General features: G+C 40.0%; 1 protein-coding gene across 1 annotated transcript in view; it reads left to right on the top strand.

The window, feature by feature from the left end:
• The window catches only part of LOC101964417 (cadherin-related family member 3), a 59,860-nt gene that overhangs the window by 16,123 nt on the left and 29,620 nt on the right, over nucleotides 1-14,117 (top strand). The window contains exons 4-6 of the mRNA XM_078038592.1: nucleotides 8,920-9,014; nucleotides 12,596-12,703; nucleotides 13,773-13,969. Coding sequence (XP_077894718.1) covers nucleotides 8,920-9,014; nucleotides 12,596-12,703; nucleotides 13,773-13,969 — 400 coding nt within the window. The remainder of the gene's footprint in view (nucleotides 1-8,919; nucleotides 9,015-12,595; nucleotides 12,704-13,772; nucleotides 13,970-14,117) is intronic.

The raw sequence follows: 14,117 nt of genomic DNA, 5'->3' as shown, positions 1-14,117 counted from the left end.
CGTAGTGGGCAGGGACAATTTTCAAAGAATTTTCCTGAAAAGCAGAGCAAAGAAATTGGACAGTACCTGGAGGAGAATGTAGATCTGAGTGAAATTTTCACTTTGGAAAGATGAGAAATATCATAACATGTTTTATGCCGAAGGGGACACTCCAGCTGAAAGAAGAAAATGAATAATGCAACTGAGACTGGTGGTCATGGCCATTGTGATGCCCTGGAGTGGGCAGTGGGTGGTGGCATCAGGGATATGAGTGGAGGCTGGATGTGGTGGCTCACACTTGTAATCCTAGGGGCTGGGGAGGCTGAGGCAGGAGGATCAAGAGTTCAAAGCCAGCCTCAGCAACTTACTGAGGCCCTGAGCAACTCAGCGAGACCCTGTCTGTAAATAAAATCTAAAATAGGGCTGGGGATGGGGCTCAGTGGTTGAGTGCCCCTGAGTTTAATCTCTGGTACCCTTAAAAATGTAAAAAATAAAAATAAAAAAGAATATGCGTAGAGAACTGGGCTTTATCTGCAGTTTATAAAATGGGAGGAAGACACTGTCTAAGGGGACATGGGCAAAGAGGTTGGAAATAACAGTGACTTTTTTTTTTTTTTTTTGCCAAACTAAGAATTATTTATTGGGTACTTATTAGTGCCAAATAATGTTCTAAGCAGCAGGGCTTTAGGAGTGAATGAAACAGAAAAAAATCCCTGTCCTCATGGAACTTATTGTCCAGAAGCAAAAAAGATTGATTATGCAGATCACAGTGGTACAGGCCTAGAATCCAACTCGGGAGGCTGAGGCAGGACGATCGTGAGTTCAAAGCCACCTGCAGCAACTTAGCAAGGACCTAAGCAACTCAGTGAGACCCTGTCTCTAAATAAAATATAAAAAAGGCTGGGGATGGGGCTCAGGGGCTAAGCACCTCTAGGTTCTATCCCTGGTACCAAAAAACAAAATAAGCCAACAACAACAACAACAATAAACCACAGCTGGGCTCAGTGTTCAGAGGGAGAACGTGCGTTTGTGTGTGTGTGTAGGGGGTACATCGTCCAAGGAGTTGCTACCCAGGAACCCATAATTTAAGACTACTCAGGGAAAGAAAATGAATATTTGGCAATGATTAACCTGTGCAAAGTCAACAGCCACCAAAACAAACGAGTGTTTTGACATTCACATGACATCACCTCACCTGGGTTTTGCCTGCCTACACAACTCTTTGCTCACACTTATGAAAAGGAAAAATGTTTGCATCTAGTAAAAACATTCTTTCAGCTGCTGAATGCAGTTAGCACAGCAATGACGTGCTTTTACCTAATTGAGTTGTGGTCTGATGGACATTTCAATGCTCTTACAAAATTGTATTATGTGTTTTTGTGTTTTTCCTTCACATAACCAGGCAGTGGGCCCTGGTCTTCATCATAGCAGACTATCTTGGGTGGGTGTGGTGGTGCACGCCTGTAATCCTAGCATCTCAGGAGGCTGAGGCAGGAGGATCATGAGTTCAAAGCCAGCCTCAGCAATGGTGAGGCCCTAAGCAACTCAGTGAGACCCTGTCTCTAAATAAAATACAAAATAGGGCTGGGGATGGGGCTCAGTGGTCAAGTCCCTGGGTTCAATCCCTGGTACCAAACAAACAAACAAAGAAGTGTTTGCAGAATCATTGGAAGGATTCATTTCATTTCTGAGTTGTACCTAGTGTCCTGGTCTTTGACTGGAACCCCACTTCAAAAGAGAAAGAATGTGTGTATGTTGGGGGGAGTTTAAGTCATGCACTATAAAATTTCTTGAAAAATTCTAGAATGTGATGAATCATTTAGTTTAGTCATAGGCTTGCCAAATGAATTTGAGCATGGAGGTACTAATCTGAGTTATTCAAACTAAGAAACAATTTTAGATATGTAATTGGGCAAAAGGGTTTTTTAAAAAAGCTTTAATTATCTAGGAAATGTCTTCACTTCTCCACACAAAAGGCAGAGGATCAGAGAAAACTACAATGTTGCTCTTAATACATATATTTTGGGGGCAGTGTTTCTTTATAATTGCAAAGCTTGCAACACTCTCCACAAGAGGGCATGCGAGTTTGTAACATTTCATAGCCAGTAGTCACCCCATTGCTATGTCATCTTGCAAAGGGCAATGTACACTGAGCATTCAGTGTACATTATTACTAGTTTTGCTTTACAAATTACAAGTGTATACATTCTGATGATGCTTGCTTTTCTTTCTTTCTTTTTTCTTTTTATTTTTTGGGACTGGAGATCGAACCCACAGGCACTTAACCACTGAGTCACATCCCCAGGACTTTATGTATATTTTTTTATTTTGAAGCAGAGTCTCGAAGAGTTGCTTAGGGTCTCATTAAATTGATGAGGCTGGCCTCTAAGTTGGCAATCCTCCTACTTCAACCTCCTGAGTGGCTGGGATTACAGGTGTGTGCCACTACGCTGGCTTCTGATGGTATTTTCTAAATGTTAAGGCTACTGTCTTATAGAAATAAATATGCCCGGGCGTGATTATTGAAGGGATGTGTATAAAGAAGTCAATAATTTCAGCCCATTCACACAAATCCAATGAACAAAGATTGGTCTGTTCAAAGCCACCACTTTGTCGAAGACCCAACAAGGAAAAGACAGAACAAAAATATTTTGTTGTTTATGTTGGAAAAGAATTTTTTTGCAAGACTAAAAAAGGAATTATAATAAAATATTATTTTTTTAGGAGGATTTGTTTCATTAAAGTATTCCTGAAAACATTTGTTGGGACAATGGGAAAATAGCAAGGTAATTCATGCTAAATGTTCCCACAGTTCTTTACCTTGAATGCAACAATAGAATCAAATGGAATTTTTTTTTAACAAACATAGATGCCAAAGCCCCTTAGACCAATTAAAACAGGATTTCTGGAGGAGGCTCAGGTGGCTGTATCTTTAAAAGCTCCCTGAACATTTTAATAGGATCTTGAACACCTTTCCTGACAGTCCTGAATGCCTTCTCACTTGCTGGAAGCAGGCATCACTAATTGAATATGGCACTTCTCCACCCTGAGATCACCTTTTTTTTTTTTTTTCTGCTTACAATGCATTGGGTAGCCCTAACCAATCAATTCAGAGTTGAAAAGAAGCCCAGTTTCTATCAGTTTATTAAAGCATATGGGGCAAAATTAAATGTTACATCTAAGGTAATTGATTTCTAAACGTAGGGACCAACTCTGCTTTCTAGCATGATTCAACCAAATATTTATTTCAGCTTCTGTGACAAAGGAAGTTTTAGCTGGGTGTGGTGGCTCACGCCTGTAATCCCACAAATCCTGGAGGCTGAGGTAGGAGGATCAAAAGGTGAAGGCCAGCCTCAGCAATTTAGCTGGGTTCTGTCTCAAAATGAAAAATAAACAGGGCTGGGGCTGGGGCTGGAGCTGGGGCTAGGGTTATAGCTCAGTGGTAGAGTGCCCCTGGGGTTCAATTCCTAGCAACCCCCTTCCAGAGAAAAACCAACCTCCCCCCCCCCGCCCCCCAAAATGACAAAAACATACGCAGTGGTACTTTTTCCCACATCCTGTTGGATCCCATTTCACCATTTTCTTCCTGTTGGGCATGTGGCTCTCACCACCCCCACTGTGCTTTTACTTTATTCAGCCATGAGAACATTTCTGTGTGTTTCTTACAGGCTGAAAGGGCAAGAGGTACCTGAGAAGTTACATCTCTTTCCCTTTCCTTGATTGACAGCTCTGGGGCTTAGCATAGACTCCTGAAACCGTCTCCCTGGGACTCTGAGATCATCGCATTTTTGCTTGATTTCCTCCCTTTCTCCGTCTTCACCAATTTTCTGGAAGCTTTTACTAAATCACCTGCACATACATTTTCATCTCAGGGGCTGTTTCTGGGGAAACCCTTAAGACACATGTCCAAAACTAAGGTGGCTGAAGCAAACTGCTGAATTGCACATCATATACCAGCTCGAGGGCTGGTATATTAACTCGATATTGGGATAATGTATTAGAATCATAAAGAAGTTTGCTTTAAGAAGATCGAGGACTCTTAGCGGTCCTGTGGAAGTGTGTAAGTGGAAAACTATTTCTATGGCTTATAAAGTGAATGTAAGAGAGTGCTCTTATACTTTGGAGGAAAGTAACAAGATGTTATGAGAAACCTCAACAACTTTCAAGGTCATGCACAAGATCCTTGGTAACTTCTGTCTTAGCAAATGCTCAGGGTAAAGTGCTAGTACTTTCTGCATAGCCCTAGGATGAACATGCAAGTCTATTCTACAATAATTACTGTGTCTGGAGTTTTATCTGTTTTATAGTTTGAAGCTCTCTTCTTAAATGATACATCTCTCAAATGTGGTGTATATATCACTCAGCCATTAAGAAGGATGAAATAATGGCATTTGCCGGTAAATGGATGGAACTGGAGACTATCATGCCAAGTGAAATAAGCCAGTCCCAATAAACCAAAGGCTAAATGTTCTCTCTGATATGCAGATGCTAACACACAGTAAGGGGCGGAGAGAATAGAAGTGCATTGGATTAGACAATGGTAATTAATGGAAAGGAGGGGGATGGGAATAGGAAAGACAGTGGAATGAATGGGACAGAACTTTCCTGTGTTCATTTATGAATACCCAACCAATGTAACTCCACATCATGTAACACCTCAAGAATGGGATCCTAGTTGGAATAAGTTATACTCCACGTATGTATAATATGTCAAAATACATTCTACTGTCTGGGGGGTGGTGGCACATGCCTGTAATTCCAGTGGCTTGGGAGGCTGAGGCAGGAGGATCGAGAGAGTTCAGAGCCAGCCTCAGCAACTTAGTGAGGTGCTAAGCAACTCAGTGAGACCCTGTCTCTAAATAAAATATAAAATTTATGGCTGGGGATGTGGCTCAGTTGTCAAGTGTCCCTGGGTTCAATGCCCAGTACCAAAAATAAAACAAAACAAAACAGAAAACACTACTGACGTGTATCTAAAAAGAACAAATAATAATAATAATAATAATAAAAAAAAAGAAAAAAAAACCCTGCTCCTCTCCAATAAAAGGTTTTGTAGCAGATCAGCTATCATTAGTCAATCTTTTTGCTTTAAAATGAACACAACATATTTGGCTGTTTGAAAACAAGTTGGTCCGGATCACACTCTGTACTAGTGCTTCCTAAGAAAGCCATTTCTTCCCTGGGTCAAACCAAGGTAGACATGGAACAGCACAGCTTGCAATTAGCCAGCTTAGGAGAGGACTCGAGCTTTGACCCTCTTTGGAATCCTGGTAGAGCTCTCGGTTCCTCTGTTTCTTTATTTATAATACAGTTATCGTTAGGTTCTGCCTTAAATGAGGTAATGCAAGTAAAGTACTAGGCACGAAGCACTCAGTAATTATTAGCTAATATTAATATTATTTTGTGATAGTAAACACTCCTAATATTTCTCCTACCTTTTTCTTTTTTATTTTCTTTTGTATCAGGGATTAAAACCCAGGAGCACTTAACCACTGAGCCACATCCCCACATTTTTTAAAAATTTGATTTAATTAGTTACACATGACAGTAGAATGCATTTATGTACTTTGATATATCATACATAGATGGGATATAATTTCTCATTTTCCCAAGGGTGCATGTTGCAGAATCACATTTTTAATATTTTATTTAGAGACAGGGCCTCACTAAGTTGCCAAGGGGGGCTTTGAACTCATGATCCTCTGGCTGGGATTAGAGGCATGTGCCACTGTGCCTGGCTCTCCTGTCCTTCTCACTATGCTTTCTCTTTTTGTTTCCTGGTTCATCCTCCTCTGCTGGGCCTTGTGATATTCAGTTTTCTCAGGGCTCCATTTCAGACTACCTGGTCTTTCCCTTCCCTCTTTCTCCCCTCAGTTCCCTCTCTTCCTCTGTAAACAGTAACACTGAGCTGCTCCATAATTATGTTTTCACCCATGTAGATTCTTTAGTCTCCACCTGCAACATTTAAAAAGTAGGTTCAATTGTAATGTTTTAAAAAAATAGCCATGTGCTGTGGTGCACGCCTGTAATCCCAGGGGCTTGGGAAACTGAGGCAGGAGGATTGTGAGTTCAAGGCCAGCCTCAGCAATTTTTTTTTCAGCCTCAGCAATTTAATGAGACCCTAAACAACATAGTGAAACCCTGACTCTAAATAAATAAACAATAAATAAACAGAATTGGGGATGTGACTCTGTGGTTAAGTGCTCCTGGGTTCAATCCTTGATACCAATAAATAAATAAAGTCATAACATTTTTTAAAAAATTAAAAAAAAATAGACATCTTTCTTTTCTCCCAGGAAGACTAGATCTGTATTCTTGAGCCATTTCTTCAATGTTTGCAAGCCTTGGTTTCCTCTTTTGAAATGTAGGGCTAAGAGGAGTACCAATCTCAGCATCATTTCACGAGTTAAGTGAGATAGCTAGGGGCAGTGGTACACGCCTGTACTCCCAGTGGCTCAGGAGGCCGAGACAGAAGGATCACAAGTTCAAAGCCAGCCTCAGCAACTTAGCAAAGCCCTAAGCAACTCAGCGAGTCCCTGTCTGTAAATAAAATATAAAAAGGTAACCCCCTGGGTTCAATCCCTGGTACAAAAAAAAAAAAAAATGGTTGAGTGAGATAATTCAAGAAAAATGCACACAATCAGAACAACCGGTCCCCATCACAGATATTATTGTTTTTATTTTAATGGTGCAGAGAGCCCTGAAGAATTCATCCATTGTTTCTAAGTCCCTGCTCTCAAAGGAGACTTGAGTTGTTGAGGCCTGAACTCTCTTTACTCTGTTTGGCCTGAAGGGCTGGTTCTGATATTTCCAATCCTTGAGCTACTGTGAGAGCAACTAGTCCCGAACAAGCCTTTCAGAGAAGAGAATAAAGTGGATTCTGAAGACAAGTCCTTCCAGAAGGACTGACGTCTCCCTGCCTCTCCAACTCCTCATTTGTTCTTACGCCTCAGGACCTGGGAGTAGTGTTGTCACTGTTATTTATTTTTTTGGGAGTGGGGTAGGGTGGGGTACCAGGATTGAACTCAGGGCACTCGACCCCTGAGCCACATCTCCAGCCCTATTTTGTATTTTATTTAGAGACAGGGTCTCACTGAGTTGCTCAGGGCCTCGCTAAGTTGCTGAGGCTGGCTTTGAACTTGCCATCCTCCTGCCTCAGCCTCCCCAGCCACTGGCATTATAGGCGTGGGCCACTGCGCCTGACACCACTGTTATTTTGATGGCTGAAATTGTTCTTTTCTAGTTGATGGTGTCATTACTGAGAAAATGAGGAACAACAAAACAAAACAAACGCCGTGACAATGAATCTTCAGTTGCCTGGCCCCAGAGAGTTAATTTCTCATCCTGTGAGCTGCTTTCCTGTTCGGGACATCTTTCATTTAGGTGGCTTTCCCACTGATGGCCCTGGCTGCCTAGCAACCGCCATCTCCAAACCTCTCCTGCTTCTCCGAAGGAGTTTGTTCATATCAGTGCCATCCATTTTTTTTTCTTTTTTAAATTTAAAGAATACTTCATTTTGTGCCAAATCAAACCTCATAACGTGTAGTTCGCAGGGTGCATTGTTTCAAACAGTTGTTCACCACAGTGTAACGCTGAAATTAACTTTGGAATTCTGAATTTTGACTTGTTGCAAATATAAAAGCGGATGTCTTTTAAAAAAATCATATATATTTTTATAGAACCAGACCTTGGGCTTGTGAGCACTCCCGGGGTAATTTAACTACCAATCATCCCCGTCTTTCCTCCATGAGGCAGACACCATTATTCCTGTGTTTGCCCCTAAAAGTAAATATGTGATAGATTTGCCGGCAGTTCCTGAATACTGATATTCTACATTGTTCTACAGAAACAGCAGAGATCAATTCCATCTTATTTATAGGGGTAGAAAGAGAAGGTGTAAATTAAATTAATCAGAACACGATGATTCATGACAAAATCAATAAATTTAAAGGTCACTAATTTCTTCAAATGATTTTTTTTTTTGGGTACTTACTTTGCAATCCTCCTGGGTTTAATCTTCTCTATTAAATTATCTCTGGGTATATACAATGATGAAGTCAGTAGCACTGGTATAATTAACTTCCGATATTAATCCTCTCATGGATTTTTTTTTTTTTTTACCCTGGCTTTTTGTAATCGTTTGATTCTCACCTGCATTAGAAACCCTGACCTTATCTTTCCTCTTTGGCAAGAGCTTTCCCTTACAAATGCAATACAGGGAGCAGAAAAGCAATAGACGAAGTTTCGGGAACCTCAGCTCTCAGGCTGGGGCTAAACTTCTTGAATCTTCTAAGCCTCAGCGTTCCTATCTGTGAGATGGGATAATCTCAGTACCTGTGACATAGAGTTATGAGAGTCAAAAGACGATGCATTGGAAGAACCTGATAGAATCACTGAAAGGTAGTATGAATGAAAAGTGCCTTGATAAGACATTGTACCGCCACGTACAGTCAGGGGAACAGATGTTCCAGTATTTCATTTCTTTTTCTTTCTATACATCTTGATCCCTAACACAAAAAAATGTCCATCCTCACCACTAATAAACTAACGCATTTATCCCTGTTCTCAGGGGAGAGTCAGCATGCTTTTCTAAATGCAACTCATTTTTCTTTTTATTTATTTATTTATTTGGTACCAGGTATTGAACCCAGGGGTGCTTTTAACCACTGAGTCACATCTTTTTACATCTTATTTAGAGACAGGGTCCTCCTCCTCCCCATCCCTTCTCCTCTTCCTTTCTCCTTCCTCCTCTCCTCTTCTTCCTCCTCTTCCTCTTCCCCCTCCTTCATCATAGTGAGCATTTACTGAGCATCCATCCCATATAGAGCCGGCTGCAAGTGAGCAGCTGAGGCCGGGTACTTGGTGGCATGAGGAATCTCTCCAGGGAATCAGCTATATCGCTCCAATATTTTTCTTTCTCTTTATTGTCCAATAAAACAGTACTTCATTTCCCCAGAGGGTTCTGGCTTCACAATCGACAGCATCGGGACCATTTCTACAGCATCGGGCTTTGACTTTGAGAGTGAAACCAGAAGGTAAAGAGTGCTCCTGGGTTTTCACTGGTAATGTGGGTCCTTTGGTTCCTATTTCTCTATTGTGAAATATTTCTCCCCATCCAGTCTTAATGTACTCCCCAAAATAAAGGTGCCTTGGAGATGTCTTAAAATGAAATCAGAACCGGCACACTCCTGCAATCCCAGCGGTTCAGGAGGCTGAGGCAGGAGAATAGCAAGTTCAAAGCTAGCCTCAGTGAATTGTTGAGGCCCTAAGCAACTTAGCAAGACCCTTTCTCTCAATAAAATATAAAAAAGGGCCGGGGATGCAGCTCAGTGGCTAAGTGCCCCTGGGTTCAATCCCTGGTACCAAAAAAAGAAAAAAATGAAATCAGAGGTGGCACAGGCCTATGATTCCAACTATTTGAGAGGCTTAGGCAAGAGGTGAGTTCTAGGTCAGCCTGGGCCACTTTGCAAGACCCTGTCTCAAAATGCAATAACAAGGGTTGGGAATGTAGCATGTGGTAGAGCACTTGCCTAGCATGTGCAAGTCCCTGGGTTCAATCGCCAGTACCACCATAAAAAAAAAAAAATCAGTATACCGAACTACAATTGCACCATTGTAATACAGGTGCTGGACTTGGCAACTGGCCTCTGTCTGCTTTGCCCATATTTCTTCAGAGTGAAACATCAACATTATTTCAGTGGTGATGTTTCAAACTGTGGTGGAAGTGGGAGGGAACCTCTCTCTGGATACCTGGATTGCAGAATTCATTCATGGTGTGATCAACATATTCGGAAACTTAAGTCATGGACATCTTCTCTTGTATCCTCCATGTCTGCCAAGGGGTAGGCACTGGTTCAAGTTATTATTTTTATTTTTACAATGACTATTTTTATTTCTACAATGATTTTTATGACCACCTTTTTAGTTATACATTTTGCATCAAAGTGCATCACAGGAAAAGGAAATGAAACTTTCAGGCATTCCAATCAAATTGCTCCTGAATCTCACAAGAGATTGTTCCCCATTAAGAAAGCTGAGAAAGAAATATATCCTGAGTTAGCATCGTTAGGAGCAAAGTCACAGCAGAAACTAGGTGCCCACACACATATGGATGATCTCCCAGTAAAAAAGGTTCAGAATATGGAAGTGACATATGTGCTTTTGCCAATCCCACAATGTCAGCAGAGAAGTATGCCTGAATTTGAATTATCTTCATACAGTGAGAAATCAGCCTTGATCCCAAAGTCTACCCCATGTCCAATAATTCTTTGAATTATCGGACACACACACACACACACACACACACACACACACACACACACACACACATTCTTTTGGTACTGGGGATTGAATCCAGGGGCACTGGACCACTGAGCCCCATCCCCAGCCCTTTATTATGTTTTATTTAGAGACAAGGTCTCATTGAGTTGCTTAGGGCCTTGCTAAGTTGCTGAAGCTGGCTTTGAACTACTTGTGATCCTCCTGCCTCAGCCTCCCTAGCTGCTGATTTACAGGTATGTGCCACCATGCCCAGTGAATTATCTCATCTTATAAACAGCTCTAGGGGTAATAAATAATGTCCTTTATAGTTTCTTTTTTCTTTTCTTTTTGGCCTGGTATAATTCATGGAAAAAAATGATTATGTACATTCAAGATATTTACGAATCTTAAGATTTGGTATCAAATAAAAGTCAAAGTCATTAAAGGGAGTTTATGAAACAAACTTTTTTCTTGATACATAAATATGAAAGCTTTTTTGAAAAAAAAAATTTTAGTGTCTTTGAAATCAGAGACTCTGACACTGGAAAATTGAAGTTCTGATTGCAGAATTGGATAAACAGCTGTTTGGCTAAAGCTTGTGAGGCATCCTCACCAGACTTCCATACACAGAGATCACAGAATTCTGCAATTTCCTTCTTATCCTCAAAGGTTCTGGGCCACTGAGCTGACCTTTAAGTGGGAATAAATAAAATTTTGGGCGTCTCATTGATTTTTGTCAATTCTTTAAATCCTGATGGAAGAATTAGGGCGCCTCCTTATCTTTATCCTCCCTTGTAGCTAACTCTCCAGCATCTGGGAGACCAAATGGAACTCTAGCTCCTTAGTGGTAGGAATCTCGCCCAGTTCTTATTGCTCCTATTCTCAAAGTTCTGATTTCCCAGAAGAATTATTGTTAAAATGTCCTTACTTTTTTTTTTTTTTTTTTTTTTTTGTACCAGGGGTGCTTAATCACTGAGCAACATCTTCAGTCCTTTTTTTTAAAAATTTTTTTATTTTTTTTATTGTTGGTGTTCAAAACATTACATAGTTCTTGACATCATATTTCACACTTTGATTCAAGTGGGTTATGAACTCCCATTTTTACCCCATATACAGATTGCAGAATCACATCAGTTACACTTCCATTGATTCCTTTTTTATATTTTATTTAGAGACAGGGTCTCACTGAGCTGCTTAGGACCTTGTTAAGTTGCTAAGGCTGCTTCTGAACTCGAGAAAACCTTCTGCCTCAGCCTCCTGAGCCGTGGGGATTACAGGCCTGTACCACCAGACCCAGCTAAAATGTCTTTAACTCTTAAAAGCGGATCCGTTTGGTGGGTTTTGCCAAGAGTTGCCTCAAATCTATCAACTTCTTGTAGGAAAAATTAGGAAGAGGAAACAGAGAACTGTTTTTTAATTTTTAAAATTAAATTGTTTGTTTTTTACTATAAACAGAAGAACAACTAGCCATTTTGATTTCAAATATGAGTAGATTTCAGATTAATACAGATTCCGCCCCCCGCCCCCCCCCCAGAAGGTAACTAACTCTAACCAACTCTCTCCATTAGCCCAGAACCTGAGGAATTTCCTGGGATGTGGGACTTTTGTTGGTAAATCCTGGATGGTGCAGGGCAAATTGGGAGACTAAATCATGAGAGATCAGTCTATGGATATGAGGAAATAATAATTTTCCTTATTTCACTACTCCTATTTCTCAAACCTGTATGCATCTCTACCTAAAATCTATTATTTATCTTATCATCCTAATATCTCCCAGTTATTAAATTGTTTTAAAATGTTCATAACATCTTCTCCTTGCCTCTGTCAGTTTCCCATATTAAAAAAACAACATTTGAAGCAACAATAGCCAATAGCCATATGCTAAGTAATTCCAATTTTTTTTTTTTTTTTTACTATGGCTCAAGCCTGTAATCCCAGTAGCTCAAGAGGCTAAGGCAGGGGGATTAAGAGTTCAAAACCAGCCCTTAGCAACTTAGCAAGGCCCGAAGTGACTTCATGAGACCCTGCTCAAAAGAAACAATTGAAAAAAAAGTGGGTAGGGATTACCTGGGGATGTGGCTCGGTGGTAAAGCAACCTCTGGGTTCACCAATTCCTGGTTTTCCCCTGCCAAAATTTTCTAAATTTACATCTGCTCCTTTAACCGATTTGACTAGTTTGTTTCTTAACAAAAGCATGAGCCATTTCCAATCACTAAAATAAATGGTTTGACCAACATTTTAACTAGATAAAATCAATTGTTACAGCCAGTCCGTTAAACACAGTAGGTTCTATTTCTGAGAAAGCCTGTTTGTTACTATAAAATCTCAGCTGTGTTTCTTGTGACTGTGCCTTTAGTTTTTCACTCGTTATTAAAGTGGTTGATGCTGGAGGACTCTCTACCACTGGAAATCTAAAGATTTTCCTCATCAATGTTAACAATAAGGACCCCAGTCTTACCTGCAGGTAAGGAAATAAAATGTAAAACATAATACTTCAGTTTGGCCTTGAAAATTGAATTTGATTATGTCGTTTTTCTCTTCTGTGTTCTTTCTTCTTCTATTTTGTTATTTATTTATTTATTTATTTTTTGGAGAGAAGAAAAACAAGCAAGTAAAATGTAGACAGCCACTTAAGATATAGATGCCAAGGAGAATTCTTAAAAATTGAGAGCAAAATAGTTTTAAAGGTTTAAATGTAATTGCAACAGAACAAGATGTTTTTGGCAGTATGTTCTGACGGCTGGCTTATCTATCACTACCCTCAAGGGAGATTCTGGTTAATATTATAAACCAGAGAGTTTATAAAACTATGTTGAAGGGCAGCAATTCTATGAAGCTTTTACTACAGAAGAAATGGTAAGTTTAAGGTGATGCATATGGTAGTTAACCTGATTTTTTTCATTACACAATGAATATATGAATCAAAACAGCAGCATTTGCCAGGTACTGTGGCATATGCCTGTAGTCCCAGTGGTTTGGGAGGCTGAGGCAGGAGGATTGCAAGTTCAAAGCCAGCCTCAGCAGCTTAGAGATGCTCTATGCAACTTAGTAAGAACTTTTCTCTAAATAAAATGTAAAAAAAGGGGTGGGGATATGGCTCAGAGATTAAGCACCCCTGGGTTCATTCAAGCAAGCAAACAAGCAACAATCTCCCCCCCAACAATGATAAATGGCAACCTCTAGAGCAAAACAGGCACGGGGGTCAAGTCCTGTCTCAGCCATCTTAATATTTACTTCTGAAAGCTGTTTAATTTCTTAAATTCTGTTTCTACATCCATAAGATGGAGACATACTTCCTAGGGCTGCTGTGAGAAATAAAAATGAGGTAACTCATGAAACGTGCTTAGAATTTTGTTTAAACTATAGGTAAGGGCTCAATAAATAAGTCAGCTATCAATGTCATGAACATTCTTTCCATTTCTATCTCTACTATCTGTAATCCCCTACTCCTTTAGCTTTGTAAGTTATAGAAAAGACAACAAGCAAACGCCACTCTATTCATCTTTTCTTTTTTTTTTTTTTTAAAAAAAAAGTTTATTCAGTATTGAAAATGCTGTCTTGAGGGTTACTTCTATAAAATCAACTCTGCACAATAAAGCCAATATCACACTGAATGAAGAAATCCCAATTGGGAAAACAATTGGAGCATGCCAGGCAACTGATGAAGATAACTTGGGAGATTTAACCTTTGAACTAGATCCACAGAATGTTTACTTTGCAATTGATAAAGGTGGGTTGACAACTGTTCTCAGCAAATTCTGTCGTATCATATACAATTGCAATCACCTGTTTTTATGCATATCTTCCCCACAGATTGTTTCTTGAGGGTACAGATGATTGCCAGAGCCCCAATATGAAGCATGCAGTATATGCTTCAT

The sequence above is a fragment of the Ictidomys tridecemlineatus genome, chromosome 2 (genome assembly GCF_052094955.1).
Source record: "Ictidomys tridecemlineatus isolate mIctTri1 chromosome 2, mIctTri1.hap1, whole genome shotgun sequence".
Classification (NCBI taxonomy): Eukaryota; Metazoa; Chordata; class Mammalia; order Rodentia; family Sciuridae; genus Ictidomys; species Ictidomys tridecemlineatus.
This window is presented reverse-complemented; position numbering and strand designations above follow the sequence as displayed.